Raw genomic sequence first — 16,706 nt, forward strand, 5'->3', positions numbered from 1 at the left:
TCACTCCATAAGCTCGCATGGCTCTTTCCTTCCTGACACATTACTTGGCATGAAATTTTTCTAGGATTGATACATAAGCGCCTCAGCGAAAAAGATAGTGGTGGGCACAGCTGGAGGAACTGTCAGCAACCTACTTGATCATTCACTCACTCTCATTAAGCTTCTCCTTCTCACTGTGTTTTCTAAAGCAGGAAGATCTTACCATATTGATTTTCTGGAAATCGCGTTAATGGAGCAAAAACCCAGATCAGAATAATTGCCTCTCAATACAGAGCATGCTAAGGAATGAGGTGAACATTATTATTCAGCCAAAGGGTTTATGTAGGTCTAGGGTATATATACATATATATATATGTTTGTGTATATATATATATGTATATCTATGAAGAAGACACGATTCTTGTCTTGACTGACAGAGTCTGGTTCTGAAAACTGAAAATTATTCACTCAACCAAAAAGCTGTGTCACCACTATCTTAAAAATTGGCTTTTTGGCTTCAGGTGTTCAGAAACCAATTCTGTAAAATAGAAGTACTTTACCTGAATCACACATAATGTATGTGTTGGCAAGCTATCCTCCTCCCTAAACAGAGGTTCTTTATAACTAGTGAAAAGGGAATGGAGAGTGAAAATCAGCTTTACGATCAGTGTTTGACCCGATTTGACTGTCACCGATTCTGCACTTAGGGCTGAAAAATACAAAAACGAGCTCCTTTGCCACTGCTTCTGGAGAGGCTGGCAAAGCATACGGCCCTACCAAAATGTGCTCAGAGACCGCAGACAAATGCACAGCCAAAGAGACACTTGTTCAGCCCCATCTCAGCTGCGTTTCAGTGCCGGGCTTTGCTCTGCTGTCACCGCTCCCAGCACCCACGGAGCAATTAGCGACTCCTGTGCCAGACGGGCAGCGTCTTCCCGTGGCAATCCGGCGCTCCTGCGATGGCACCAAACCACCTCAGAGGACTTAAAGCGTCAGGAAAAGCTTCGGCGGTAGCAAATGAAACCGCCACCCCAAAAGGAAAAGAACTCCGAGCTCGAGCAAGCATGTTTGCAATTTAAAACGCACGCAATCGGATTTTACCACCCTTTGAGTGGGTTTAAAAATAGCACCGAAAGTCTTTGTAGCCAACTATTGCAAACTCGAAGGCGTTATGCAACGTTCCTCAATTAAACAGGAACCACCTTTCGGAGCGCAGCCCTCTCCCCGCGGCGCCCGACCACCTGAGCACTCGGACAGCCCCGAGGCGGCCGCGCCGCCGCTGCCCGAGCTCCCATCGGCGCCTCGGAACCCGCTCGGCCCCTCCGCTCCCACCCGGCCGGCACCAACAGGTTACCGCGGCGGGGAGCCCGGCCGGGACCTGTCACTGACAGCGCGCCGAGCGCGGGCGCAACGCGTGCCGCCCGCCCACCCACCGGAGAGCCGCCGGCTTCTCCCGGCTCGCGCATCCCGGGGGCCGGCGGCGCTCCGGGTGCCAAACTTTTCCGAGCGCGGAGCCTGCGCCGAGGGCCGCGCCCCGGCCGCTCCCCGCCGCCCCTCCCGGCTCCCGAGCCCCGGCGGTGCCGCCGGGCCCCGCCGCCCCCGCCCTACCTGCGCTGCCGCCGCGGGCAGGGGGTTGTCCAGGAGCTCCATCGGCACCTCCTGCGCCGGGCTGGGAGGCGATTTGGCCATGTCGCTCTGGACCATTGGCGTGAAGCCGGGCAGAGCCGAGCCCCGCGGCGGGGCAGAAGCGGGCAGAGCCGAGGCGGGGCGGCGCGGCGCCCCTCAGCGCCCGGCCATGCCGGGGAGCGGGCGGAAGGGCCGAGGCGGGCTGGCGGCGGCGCGGCCCTGCCTGCTGCCGGCGAGGAGCGCGCGGCGCGGCGCCGGGGGACGGGGCACTGCCGGCGGCGGGCGCGGGGGGAGGGCAGGGGGCGGCGCGTGGGGATGAAGGAAAGTGACAGCGAGCATCTCCCTCCCGGCAGCTACCGGGCGGCGGGAGCGGGGCAGCGCCGCCCTCCTCGCGTCCCTCCCCCGCGGCCTCCCCGCCGGGGAGCAAGAGAGAAAGTTGGGGCGGGAGGGAGGCGCGGTAGGCCCGTGCCCGAGCCCCGCTGAGAACAGAGGGGGCGCGGGTGGAGCCGGGCTCTGTGTGAGAAAGGCGCTGCCCGCCACGCCCTGCCCTGCCCTGCGGGTCCCGCGTGCATCGCCGGCTGGATGAGGTGGTGAACGTCTCTGAGCTTCTCCACCGCAAAGTTCTGTGTTTGTAGCGTTTCACTGCACGTCTTGGCTCTGGCTGCGAGCACAGCAGCAAGGGCTGAGGGATTCCCAGCTGTCAGGTGGGATGGAGCTCACTGCCTGGTTGTGTATAACGATGACAGGGAGACGTTCGCTGGTTTCTGAAGAATCTGTTTATAACTTGGCTCAGGAGGAACACACTGCTCCCCTGAGGTGATGGCTGGCCTAATGGATGAGGCATCTGAGCACATAGGCACACGATGGACAGAGTGGAGTAGAACATGTACTCTACAGAACGACTTGTTGCCTCTCCATGCCTTTCTTGGGCCAGGCCTGTCTGCGTGCCAGGCAGCACAGAGAGAAGGTTCTGCTTCTGAAATCACTTTGTGTTTATGAGACCTCTTATTGACAAACAATGACAAATCATTAAATAAACTCAGAATGGCCACGTGTCCTATATTTATAATTGCATCAGTATCTAAATGTAATATAATAGTCACACAGCAAAAGGAGCTAGCAAATCCAACCCAGCACAAAAGCTGGATCAAGAAGCACTTTCAAGCTTTCTCCCAACCGTGTGCTTGATTTGTCTCATTTTTCATTACAGTAATAAATTTCCTCTCTGAGTTAACTTACCCCTGCAGATTTTCTCATGTGAATGGCAAAAAACATCCTATCCACTTTTTGCGAGGAAATTGTCTTTATCTGCTAGTAGAAATGCCCTGAGGTTTGAAGAAGATTCAGAAATTGCACTTGTCCAAGAAGTTTCACAGTTTTTGTGTTTATATTGTTGGGTTTTTTTTAAAGTTGTCATAGTATTTTTCAAAAATAATTTTGTCCAAGATATCACCCTTGGCAAAACAGAACTGTAATGAAAAGAATGCTGTTCGTGTGTTTACATATTATTCAAATGGTTAAATTATTCTACCTGTAAAGGTGCTAAAGCCTGGCCTGCTTTCAGATGTCCTCTTGGTGATCATAAGCAAGAGGCATTTTCTCTTTACACATTTGATGTGAAAAAATGTATGTTTCACAGTCTGACATAGGCCTTGGAGCAATTATTTGTTGCCTTCAATTTAGATTGTTTTAATTGAGTTACTTTTTGTGACCACCATAACAATTACAAGAGGACATCTCATAAGTAAAGATTTGTACAAGATCCTAGCATAATATTTCTGTTCATGATTGCTAAGTGGGGTGGTTTTATCTGATGATGCTGGCTTTCATTTCCAGCATCTTTATGGCTTTGGAACCATTTATCCTTCTGTCTCAAACACTCTATACAAACAGCTCTTGATAAACAGTGATTCAGTACAGCCTGGACTTGGTAAGTTTTCAGGCATCCATCAATGTCTACCTATTCTCTCTCACATGGAGCAGGGAGTGGTAGCTATTTAGTTATGTAGCAGTGGTCCCTCATACTGAATTTTTCATTTTGTGTAGGGTATATTACTACTCACAGGATTTTTTTTTTTTTAAATATACCATTCCTTAATATTGATCATTTTGAATGCATTACAGTTTCTGAAACCATGAATTGTCCATCTGTGTTGAAAGGGGATTTCTACTTCCTCATAAATTAGAGCTCAAATATATCAAATCAAGGTCACTTTGCTAAGTTCTGCATCTTTAATAGTTATTTTTTCTTCTTTTTTATGAAAATATGAATGTAATTTTTTTGTTTACATACACAGACACAAGTCACTCCGAAATCAACAGCTCCTATTTATTTATGTGAAAAATACAACCAATAACACCATTCGGTAGAGAAAATTCTCAGCTATTAAACATTGTTTTTCAAAACAGCCACCACCATTAGCTATGTATTTTCACCAGTGACGAACAAAAGTCTGTATGCTGTGCTCATAAAATTCTACAACAGTGAAGTTGACCCACTTCACTGTCACCACCCACCACTTCACTGTGGTCACATCCACTGTCTGGTCTCCATAAATGTTTAACAAATGTCGATGGATGTCAGTGGGTGCCATTTTTCTGCATGGAGGAATTCAGTTCCACACTTTTGTTTCCTGCGCATTTCCATATCAGAAGCCATATTGTCAGACTGCTCCTCTGCTGCTATCTGTCTCACGGCAATAAAATGTAATGAAATATTGGTGAGAAGGTTCAATCTCTACTGCCATACCACCAACATCTGCCTCTGACTTTGTGAGCCAACATAATAAAATAGGAGGCATTACTTTTGGAGCAGCCCTAGTACAAGCGCTGTAGAGAGCAAGGATTCAAGAAATAAGTTTAAGTTACAAATAACCAAAAGAGAAAATAGCTAAATATTGAGAATTGGGGTTGTATATGTTTCTCTAAGAACATATGTAAAACAAATCACTGACCCCCTATAAATTTCTAAATAGTACATTTATTTTGTTTCTCCTCCTGATAATCTGCCTAACTATTCTTTACTAGCAATTATCATTCATTGCATCGATGTAATAAATGGTCAGAAGATTAACTGGGAAAAATAACTTTTTCACCCTTTTGTTTGTAGTTCAACAGCATTTTCTAACCTTGAAATGTTCTGTGAAAATCCTTCAGCTGAACACATACCCTTGCTGTCATCCATCCCTCTGCGTGCTGTTTTTGGCCACATCTCCAGGAGAAGGGTCAACGTGTAAAAACAATATACAGAGATTCCAATTTGCTAGCTGTTTCTCAGGGGAAAAACAACCTGCTATTCCTGACCACTTCTCAGAAGAAAACCACTCTGCTACATATTTCTTTTTCGCTCTTATCTGCAATGGAGAGGTGTTGTGCATGCTTATTTGGACTTTTCTAAACATGCAAATTTTAGGAAATTTGAAGAAAAGAGAAGCTATTTGTTAAGGAAAAAAAAAAAAAAAAAAAAAAAAAAAAAAAGAACAAAACCTTAGTCTGTTTGAGAAGATAATAAAAATACAGGGCTTTTTTTGTTCTTTGAGAGATTAGATGTTCTTCTAGAGCAAGGAACACCGTGTTACTTCACGCATTTAATTGTCCTTGCCATCAATACAAGAATGTTAGTCTCCAGCACTGTGTTTTAACCTTTGCACTCTTGTATAGCGTTGATTTAGTCCATAATTGTCACAGGAACATGCAAAAATAAAAAGGTTGCTTTTATTTGAATACATGCAGCTATAAGCTAAATACTTAGGCCCAGGGGAGGTGACAAAAACTTGCATAAATAAAGACCTGTGAGCTTACGATGTCTGCTATGAAACTGCTTAAGTTCTTGCAACTGAAGATAAGTTTAAAGCCCTAATACAGAGAGCTCTTTGGGTATATCAGTTAAAAGAAGCGCTGCCCATCTATTCCTCTGTGTCACTTTCTGCTGTAGCTGGTAAATTCAGTATTGTAAAAACACGAATACACTCAGTTACCTGCATTTAATATCTCAGAACAAATGTAGTCCATCTTTTTCAGCAATGAATTGCAAGCTGGCTGCTGGTGTGCAAACTTAAGAGACTTCCCTTATTTTTGTACTTTACCTTTTGCACAACAAGTCTGAACAAAAGCACTGAGCTAATATCTGAACAAGCTCACTTGTGAATCTATTATCAGTCTGTATCAGAACACCACACTGGCTGGCTGCATTAAATGAGCAGATCTGTCCTTCCAGAGTGTGCTCATTATGCTTTACTCTGTGGGGTGTAGGCGAGGTGCAACAAAACCTTGATTGATACTGTTTTGATATATTCTTAGGGGGGGAGGGGACAGGATTAGGAGGAGGAAGTTTTCTCCATGATAGAAGAGCAAGGTACAAAGGCTCACAGTACTTGCAAAAGCCACAACACCTAAGCACATATTTTTCAACCCTCTTAAAAACGTGACCAAAAAAGGCACACTCCTGCTTGCTAGCTGCTCACTTTGCAAAAGGCAATTGTGCTGCCTGTGGGTTGTGTACAAATCTCATTTTAATGAAGCACTTCTGTAGAAGTTGCTTGATTCAGATGATATTTTCTTTCCTTTTTCTTTGCCCTCCTATCATAGCTGAGACCACGTATCTTCTTTGTATCCCCAGTCCTTACCAACTATGGTGCTCCTATTTATAGCGTTATTGCTCTCTTATTATTAAATACATGAAACACATGAGCACAAAAAGGCTTTGTAGCACTCTCACCCACAAGTATGCTCAGCCCATGTGAGTTACTGACATAAGAGACAACTTTTAATAGACCATCCAGACTGTGTCCAAGGACAGCATCCAAACAGCTTCGTGGGCTTGGCCCGTCTTCCACCCTTTAGTGAGCCCCAAGCTCATCTTCTGCTTTTATGACTTAGGGAAGACATATTTTTTCTTTCTACCCAAAAGCTCTTATTTGTGGCACCAAAGAACTCCATTCACAATAAATGGTGTAAGAAAAGACAATGACAGCATCTAATCTGTAGAAGGATTGCAAAACAATCAACATGGTTGACAGTTAACTCATCATTACCAGGGCTGTTGGCAGAGTTAACTTGCCTAGGAGTTTACAAACTCTGCACAGATTTATGCATGTGTGGATCTGAAGGCAGATGGCTGGTGGCACTGCTCCACAGTACCATCAAGCAGTCTTCAATGCTTGGCATTTGCCAGGAGCCACTTCCCTTCTTCCTCACCTTGGCTGCACTAACCCACTCTGCACAATCATCTTGCTTGCTTCTCCCAGTGTGAGACAATCCATTCAGGACTGAAATTAAAATGTAGCAGAAAATTAATTATCTTTCTATAGGGTTAATTCTCTGCTGTGTTATCTCCACCAGCCATCTTACTGCCAGATAAGTGCAAGTGCTGGGCGGAGCAGGGAGCAGGAGCCCAGTGCTTGGAGCAGGGCTGCAGGAATTCCTTCCTGGCAGAACACCAGCCCTGAGAGCAGCTCAGCTATAAACATCAAGCTGCAACCGGGGTCAGTTGTGAAAACATTACTGCAGAATAATGTCGGTTTGGCTTCTGAAAAGTAATTTTTGGTAAGCGCTTTGAGTTTACGCAGTAAAATGAGGGGGAGGAAGACAAGTCTTCAAGCTTTTGTTTGTTCCTTCTTTTTCTCCTTTACTGCTAAACCTATTTTACTCAGATGACCCACAATCCTTAGCAAGATAGAAATGTTCATTTTGTAAGAGTGCAATTTTCAATAAATCTTCATTAGCTTTCAAGTTTCAGAAGAAAAATGACTGCAAAAAAGATGATATCATCAGTCATGTTAATACAATGGTGTATATACTGTACTGTCCACAGTCAGTTGCCATTAAACCCATCTTTACTTATGTATTTCCAGAGCAAAAACTTTTGAGAGAAAATTCTGCCCCCCTGAAATATGAAAAGTTGTACAATTTTGCCCTGCTTCAACACCCTATGGGTGATTTAAATGAGGCAAACCAAGGTGCCCTTCAAAAACTTGAGAGCAGAAGCTTGGGCTGAGATGACAACTTTTACTGTAACATCACTGTGGGAACTTATGATTTCAGTGGAAAAAAAAAAAAAGAATAGCAATACTTTTTTCTTTGCATGCAAAGAAGAAAACTGTGGCAAGCACCAAGCAGATTTATTATTCATTTTGTAGCTACAAATATATTTTACAGTTATTTTGGTACTGTGTATTTTATAATACTCTTCCTAGTACTTTCTCCAATGCTTTTTTCAAATTGGAATGGATATCATTAGATGCTAACAAAAATTTTCCCCTCCATTTTTTTCTTGTTCGTTTTGTGGGAGAAACAGATTGAAATGAACTAACTTTAAAAAAAAAAAAAAAAAAAAAAACACTTTTTTTTTTTTTTTATAATTTATTTGAACCACTATAATAAGAAAGAATTATCTTTTACAGTCCTGTCTCTATTAAAAACCAGCAGGTAAATATGTTGTTATCCAAGCCTGGGATGCTCAGGAAAACCAGACAGCGCTGCCCCTGATGTATGCCACAGGAACCACTGCTGATGGTGGAAGCCATTAACACAGCTACATCTTCTTTGTCAGGTTCCTGAATGAACAATTCTCAAAAAGAAAAGAATAGTGTCCATGAAGTTCGTTGAAAGAGGGAGTGTTCTGACAAAGCATACAATACCAAAACAAACCTTTCATTTTGCTCAAAATAATTCCTTATTAGGAAACCTGTACATGCTTTAGTTATACTTGCATCCTTTGCAAAATTCTGCTGTGCCCATGGCCCAGTGGCAGAGGATGACTTTTTGTTAAGGGCATATGAAAAGATAAAGGGAAATAGCTTTAAACTGGAAGAGGGTAGATTTAGACTAGATATTAGGAAGAAATTATTTAGTGTGAGGGTGGAGAGACACTGGAACAGATTGCTTAGAGAGGTGAACGCCTCCAGGAAGGAGGCATTTAAGGCTAGGCTGGATGGGGCTGTGAGAAGCCTGGTCTAGAAGGAGGTGTCCCTGACTATAGAGGGTGGTTGGAACTAGACGATCTTAAAGGTCCCTAAAAATAACAAAGGAATCAACTTAGGCAAGACCAAGGCCCAACATGGCTTGCACTAGCTCCATGGCAGCACACTCCATGACTCTCACTCTGCACAGGGGGCACAGGGAGTACTGCTGCTCCCACTGCAGTGCAGCAGGTCAAGAAACACAATTTGGACAGTGGTAATGAGAACAGCCTTAAAACTGTCTTCCCAAGAAAAAAGTCCTGAAATAGGAATTGCTATAAGAACGTCAGTAATTTATTGCTAGACTAGCAGGTGTAGATTGGTTCTATATAAGGAGCCAATGAAAAATTAGTTTTGAGTATCATATAAGCAGAACCAACATTAAAACACAATCTCTAAATGAACTTAAAATTTGAAACTCCTACTACTCTACTACAGAAATTAATGGTGTTAAATCAATTCTTGCAGGTTTGATAGCAACACACATTTATCTATTGAGTGATTGAATTACTGTTGGGCCCACAAATGGAGAGAAACTCTATTATTGATGTCTCTATTTTCTTCTAATATAGTTTCAGTGAGATGGATATATTAAAGACCCCCCAGACTAGTCAGAGTCTTCTTTATAAAATAGCTTCCTTAAGTAATGCTTGATGTTAGTATTATATTAGATTCACCTAGTTTTAGAGTTACATGAAGTGCTTATCTGAAGGTTGATAAAGTCATACGATATTTCCCAAATAAATCTTTAATCTTGTTGGTTTCCTAGCTGAGTCCTCTCTCAGTAGGCTCACCTGATTTTGCATTTTCTGGCAAAGAGATTTGGCTAGACAAACTTGGGGAGTACCCAAAATATTGTGCTGGCTATGAGAAACATGCTTGGATGCAGTCCTGAATCCCACTATTTGCTAACAGTCCCACTGACTGCAGTGAAAATTTTCATGTCCACCTTAAGACGGAAGCATCAAAAAAGAGGAGTTCATGTTTACCTATTACTTGGACACTGGATATTTGTGAACAAACTATATATATATTAGCACTGAAAGGAGCCCTGTATATTGTTTATATTGTTAGCTTCATTACCCTCACAGAACTGTTAATGAGTTACAAGGTGCTATACACTAGTTTTTAACTGGATACCAGAATCCCAGACAGTATGTTTTCTCTCTTCTGTTGAGTATACTTCACTATGTCTCGTAAACAGTAACTCAATTCTTCCTTCACAAGAGTATTCCAAAGCACTTTATACAAACTAATTAAAAATTTACTGAAGCAAATATTTTGAAATCTTCCAAATGCTCATCTACTATTCAACACACAGCAAAACATGTTTTCCTTTCTATGGGCTGACACAAAACATTTCCAATAGATCAAACACACAAGAAAAAAACAACACCGCATATTAAAGTCTGCGAATAACAGAATAATGCATTGGTGAATTGTATTGCCAATGTCTTAACAACTTACCAGTGTGAACTGTATGATTAATTGCTGAGGGATTTGCAGTTTAGTCCACTGTGAGGTTGTTTGCTTTGAGAAAATTCTCTCCCAAATGTTTTTACCAGAAACAATACTGTTTAATACAGTTTTGCTATATATGTCACCCAGCATAAAGGAAACAATGACAGTAAACACAGTGAGATAGTCCGGATAGAAATTCTAGCTGTTTGCAGCCAAACTATTGTTCATTAATCAACTCCTGGACTCCTGCTGTTTCAAATTCAATATGCTAATTTTAATCAAGATTAATTTTTCATTCTTACTCATATGTTGAGTGCAATAGTTCTCAAACCAGTAAAGAGGCCATTTGGCCACCTGTTTGACTGAGTCAGGAATGTTCTGAAACTGAGGATGGTCACCCATATAGCCACTGCAACATCGTTTGCTTCATGGCTCCTCCTGGGGGAAGGAGTTTTTTTTGTGTCTGCAGCCTCCATTCAGTCATTAGTGTAAACTAAAAGGACATAATGGGAACTTTTAGGACAGTATGTATACAAGATAAACTTTTTTTCTTTTTTCTTTTCCCAAATAAACAAGTTTGAAGTTGTGGTAAGGGTTCTTACTTACCTTTCTTCCACTACAGCAATGTAAAGAGTGTGCATCAAAGTATCAGCAAGAGGGAGAAGATCACACAGAAGATCTTATGTCCCTGTTGCTCAGAGACTTCAAAACCAGAAGACTATGTGCTGCTTATAAGTGCTCATCATAAAATGCTGCTGTCAAAATGTGTGCTACTCCACAGTGCTCCTCAGTTCACTGTGTGTCTGAGTCTGTTTTTCTTTGATAGCACATTTGCTATAGTGCAATAACAGTCTATAAACTATTTAATTAGAGCTCATGGTGTGGTTTGCAACTGCAATAAAAGTTTGTTTACCATAGGCCAGTGTACTGTTTATGTATAATCTCTTCTTTTGCTAATTTCTTCATTAGCTACATTCTGTGTTGCAAGAAAATTCAGCAGTCTTCTATTTTACTACCATGCTTAAATTAGACAGAGAAAATCATCTTCGAGATTCAAGTACCTTACGTGTAGAGTAAGTCTTCCAGTACATTTAATGTTTTCATTGCACAGAATGTCTGTTGTTTCCAGTTATCTTGCACTTATTTAAATGCAGCCTTTTTTCAAGAAACCATCTGCAAATCTTTGTAAACAATGATTAGAAATAATATCATAAAAAGTCAGTTAAATTGCAACGTAGACATCAGGCAACAGAAGCATAGAACAGTTAAATTTTTCTAAGGTGACCCCATTCCGGCATTTTAACCAAAACAGCCAGTGAATGAATTAAATGTCTTTTACAACAGGAACTAAATCTCAGGATTTTCACATATTCTTGGAGTATTCAGCCATTAAATTAAAAACTAGTATTTGGTCTTCCCCTCATTACTATTCCCAAGGAGCTTGTTTACAGAAGAAACTATTGTGATAGATACAGAAGCTTTCTGAGAGTCAAAGACCATAGATGTACTCTTAGGAGTGTTTACTAGGGAGAAAAGTTAGCTAGTCTGCTCATAAGTGCAACTCTAAATAGAAATACAGTGTTCATTGATTTTAGTGCCTCTGAGACCACCTAGCACCCCAGAAGGGCTTTTCAGGTTTGCTTTTTAGCATTGCAGAATCTCAGTTCACTTTGAATTACACTTTATATGCATGATCCAATTTTAGATCAGACTTTATATTTTAGAATTATCTTAATTTGTAGAATTATTACATGGCATTTTTAGAGAAAATCTACCCTATTGTCAAATGAAGTTAAAAAAATCCACATCCAAGCAGAAAAATGAGATAAAAGGTATTGAGAATGCAAGGGGTAAACAAAGCTGATATTAGATGCCTAAAAATGTGGATTTTGGGGGGTGATAAAATAGATCTCTGAATAGAAACCAAAATATCCTTAGAAACAGAAATCAATGCTCTATCAGCACAGTAATTACATGACTAGTCTGTGCACATATATATTTTCACCGAAGAGTGACAAAAATGCTAAAAACACAGATTACTTTTAAATGTAGCATGCAAGCACCATCTTTCTAAATGTAAAATATTTGAAAATAACTTGTTTTCCAAAAAACACTCTTAAAAAAATATTTGCCCAAGAGGTAAAATGATGTGTTGCAAACCACCAGTGGAAAGGAACATAGAGCGTTCACTAACTTTTCCACATCTTCCCTACTGACATATGCTTCAGTAAATAAAGTACACAAGAATAAAGAAAGGCAATGGATACAACGGTATCAAATGGACTATTGATTAGATTTTTCAGAGCACAGAATGTTAGAAGTAACACTGCATTACATTCAAAATTAAATATCAAACTGGGAGCCATATGCAACAAGTGCAAAGGATCGATCAGTTTATTACAAAAACAGTCTTTCGTGTTTAGTATCTTAAAATTTTTTGCTACTTAACTATCATCGTTACCCAAATCTGGAAGCAAACCTCTTCAGAATAATTAAATGCAATTACTTGATCACTGTGTTTATCATTTATACAAAAAAAGAAAAAAAGAGGTCTATATATGATTGGCCTACTTTACTGAAAAAGCACACAGTAAGAGCCACCTGTAGCTCTTAGCTCAGATTGAGCTGTCTGTGATCCAAACTATAGTTTGGGAAAAAAAAAAAATAAAGAAGAAAAAATATTGTAAAGCTAATGTCATGTTTGCTAGATATATTTGAAAAACAAAACAAAACAAACAAACAAAAAAGCAGAATTGAAGTTAGATGGGAAACTACTATTTTCTGTAGAACACAAAATGTTTTCCAAACAGTTTTAGTTTTTACTTAACTGTCCAAGGTAGCAGTAGTAGAAAAATCACAGTTAATATGTGAACCAACTCCAGACTGACAATCTGTGCACTCCACTAAGTCGTCCCATTTCACCTGTACCTTAGCAGCACTGTAACTCTTCCTAAACACTGAATCCATGAGATGGTGCTGCTGTACAAATACCATCCTCTTATTTTTTTGTTATTGGGACAAGGGCCATATGATCTTCGAAATTTCTTTGTACATTTGTCAATCTGAAACTGCAGTTCTCCATGACACCTATGACTAAGTATCAGCCTTGCCAAGAAGCATTTTCATAATCTCTTCATCAATTATTTTTTTCTATCTGTAAAAATACCCCAAGATGTTGTGTGTGAGCAAATGACGTCTGCAGATGGATATCATCTTCATATTTCTAGCAGAAAAAAAACCACCATAAATTGTTAAATATTTGTCATTCTGTGGCTTTGCTCAGAACAAAATGCTACAAATTAGAAATCCAAATTATTTCATCACCTTCTTCCCCACTTCAAAATGATTTTGAAACACCATTGCTGATCCATAAAGATTTATGACGCCAAGGGTAAATGAAAGCCTGCTGTAGCTCTCCTGTGGTGAGATGGTTTGGCTGGGTGAGCGAAGGTATCTCCCAGAGTCTCCTTGGGCACTAGAAGCCTGAACCGTAAGCAGGCAAAAGGAGAGAGCCTGGGCTACAAAAAGCAACAGGCTGTAAATCCTCCCCAAGCCAGTAATGTTCAGGTGGCTGCCAGGGGCTGCATACACGCTTCTTCTGTCTGATTCTGATCAGTTATTTTAAAACCAGCTCTGATTTATGGCTGCAGCCTGTGTAATCCCTGGCTGGTGTGTATATGCTACCTCTAACATTTCTGCTGCTTACTGTCCTTCTTATTTTCAAGAGGAGTTGTTTTTACTAAAGATTTCTCCCTCTGGCTATGACTACATACATGGAAACTATGAGGCCAGAATACCCTAAGACAAATACAGGATTTCATGAATGGGAAGGGATTCTTGTTGTAGAGTCTATTCTCTGGATATTGTGAGCAAATCTCACATGCAAATTCCGTTAGCACTTGTCTGCATACATTTAGAGCAAAAACAGATCGGACTCTTGTGGCGGTGCTCTCAGATTTCTCTATAATCAAGGGAAATCGTACAGACTTCTCACATTTCCCACAGCCTAAAATTGCACAAATCCTAAAATAACAAAATCAGTTCATCTAACTACAGCCCTTGAAACTGTCTAGGAAATGATATACTGTGCCTAAAATGCAACTACTGCGTATACCACAAAGCAAGGACATCAGGACCGACCGGACTGATGATAAAGTTCCTGGAACATCTGGCAACTAATCTTAGTTTGGAAGGATTTTAAAATGCTGGCTTATATGACTAATTCCCTTTCACTCTAGTGAAATATCATGCATATGCCAAGAGACTTTTGCTTGTATGGCAAGAACTCTGGAAGGAAAACACAGAGCTACATATCCCACTTAGAAAAAAAGTCAAAATGATAAAAAGAAACAGACTTCACTGACAGGTACCATGGAAGGAGTTCAGATACAAGGGGAGCAGAGTCAAAGATTTAGGTTCATTGACACATTAATTATGATTATCTGTTCCAGAGTATGAAACATAATTGACAGCTACTTATACATACCCACAACTTTGATGTACTGAGTGCAACTCAATCAAGTACCTTGTGCTCGAAGTACTGTTTGATCCAGTAGCCACTGAAGCCATCATACACTGAAAGAGGCCTTGCAGGATGAAAGTATAACCTGTTGCCTAATGACTCTGCTCACTATCTTGGAGTTAAAATCCTGTAGGTAGGTCAGTTATGGTTCCTAGCTTTTCATCAAAGCAGCGGTATCTCTACTGCTCTGTGTTTTTCCACCCTGTTCCATGACTATGTGTTCTGGAATTTTTTTTTTTTAATTTGTATTATTGCTTCGCTTCCTGCTGGAGGTTTTATTATCAGAGCCTTATAGAATTTACATCATGGTCATTTCAAATCAAATGATTGTAGCAATCATGGTAGTTTCTCAGACTCTAACAACGATTCTGTGAACAGACTTCTAAGAACACAATGCTCACGTGTGCAAATACCACTATAAAAAATCACTGCATACCTTAACTGTTTCAAAAATAGCATTTCAGTAGTGTTACTTGTGAGCAACTAAAGTCCTGAAAGACTTGTAACCATCATACTCGTATTACCACTAGTAGCATTTTCGCAGCTGCTACTGATGGAGAGTCACACCATGCTTTATAAGGTATAGACATAACCTTAGACTTGTAGACATACGGCAGTACTTCTTTCTTGTGCATAAACTCAAATCAAGCTTAATAAAGGACATTGTATTGAGAAATCCAGTATAAAATAAAAGAAAAAAGATATCTATGACTTCAGCTGTCCTGAAATATTTACAAGTGACTAATTGAATAATATCCAGTTGAGATAACCAGTTATTTGAATTAATAAACTCTTTAAAGGTGAGCTCTGAATTGAGACAGAAATCATGCAAGTTCTAGCTATTTCAATAGATGTTTAGAAAAAGTGATTACTCTTATCAAATCTTTTGTATATCTTATATGGATGAACTATTTTTTGAATGTTAATCATGAATCTTTAAGAGAGAAGAAAAACATTAGTGATATAAATATTCAATCATACTTATAAACAGTCATCTCCTTTGCAGGCTATAAGAAATGCTTCAAACTACTATAGAGTGCACACTTCAAATATATATGCTAGCGTTGTAATTGGCTTTAAAGTGATGGGTCACTTGGATTCCAGCTAAGACAGCTCTGTTTGTCTAACTGCCTTTGGGGTAACAAGATAGGATACAGACACAAAATACCTTTTGCCCCTGAGATTTTAAGAAAAGTTCAAGAATAGTTTTTAAGTGCTCTTGTCACATTTCATATTAGCATGAGTGCAAGAAGAGTTGCTGAAATTAGGTCAGGTTCTCTGAGCATTTCCAGATAAGTCACTCTGTAGAGGAGATCAGATTGTTAGAGCATGCTCTAAGCTGTTGATTAGGCAGAAAAATCTGTATTTAAATTGCCATAAAGTTAAAGTGGGTTTTTTGTTTGTTTTTTTTTGGTTTGTTTGTTTGTTTTTTATTTCTGTAATATTGCTAGAGCTATTGTTCATCAGCTAATTGACACTGTTAGCTATTAGATAACTCTTTTTGCATTGCAGTTGGAGAACAGGTTAGGGTATTGAGTCTACATTGTTTTTCTGCATGGGTGTAATAATTTCAAACACTAATAGTAAGAGTCAACATTTGGCTTAAAATCATCAAGCCTGAATGATATATTTAACTTATTGCCACCCTAACAAAATTCCCCTGCATGATCACAACTGGTGCAAACCTGAAATCTGGGGTGGTAATGTAGCAGAACTGTACCTAGCTAACCTGTGTGCTTCAGGCAAATCCACTGTCCTCACCCTAACATTCTGTTAAAGGCTGAAAAAGCAGGAAATTCTATACCTACATTTACTGTCATTTTTTCCGTTTTGCAGTATTAACTTCACGTGAATGCAGCTTAGCTTACTTCAGTTGTGATCCTCTTAAAAAAAAAAAAAAAGGAAAAGTAAAAGAAAAAAAGAAAGAAAACTAATTTCAGGATTTCGGACCAGCCGTTATTTTAAATACGCAATTCCACAAATAAGATCTAATCAGAAACATATTACTGTTCCCTTACAAAATAGTCTTACTAAAGACATTTGAAATATCCACCTAAGATTATGAACCTCTATAAAAATCTTAGGTAGAAAACAAATTCAAGGATAATAACCCATTTGCCACAGCAGCTTCCAAATTTTCTCTTCCATTATCTTAAAAG

General features: G+C 40.2%; 1 protein-coding gene across 7 annotated transcripts in view; it reads right to left on the bottom strand.

Annotated features, from left to right (window-relative positions):
* CACNB2 (calcium voltage-gated channel auxiliary subunit beta 2) overlaps positions 1-1,802 on the bottom strand; it is a 229,348-nt gene extending 227,546 nt beyond the window's left edge. For all 7 annotated transcript variants that reach the window (XM_048950489.1, XM_048950482.1, XM_048950480.1 and 4 more), the window contains exon 1: positions 1,588-1,802. In XM_048950489.1, coding sequence (XP_048806446.1) covers positions 1,588-1,683 — 96 coding nt within the window. In that variant the 5' untranslated portion in view covers positions 1,684-1,802. The remainder of the gene's footprint in view (positions 1-1,587) is intronic.
* Positions 1,803-16,706: the final 14,904 nt, after the last annotated feature.

This window comes from Lagopus muta, chromosome 7, assembly GCF_023343835.1.
Source record: "Lagopus muta isolate bLagMut1 chromosome 7, bLagMut1 primary, whole genome shotgun sequence".
Lineage (NCBI taxonomy): Eukaryota > Metazoa > Chordata > Aves > Galliformes > Phasianidae > Lagopus > Lagopus muta.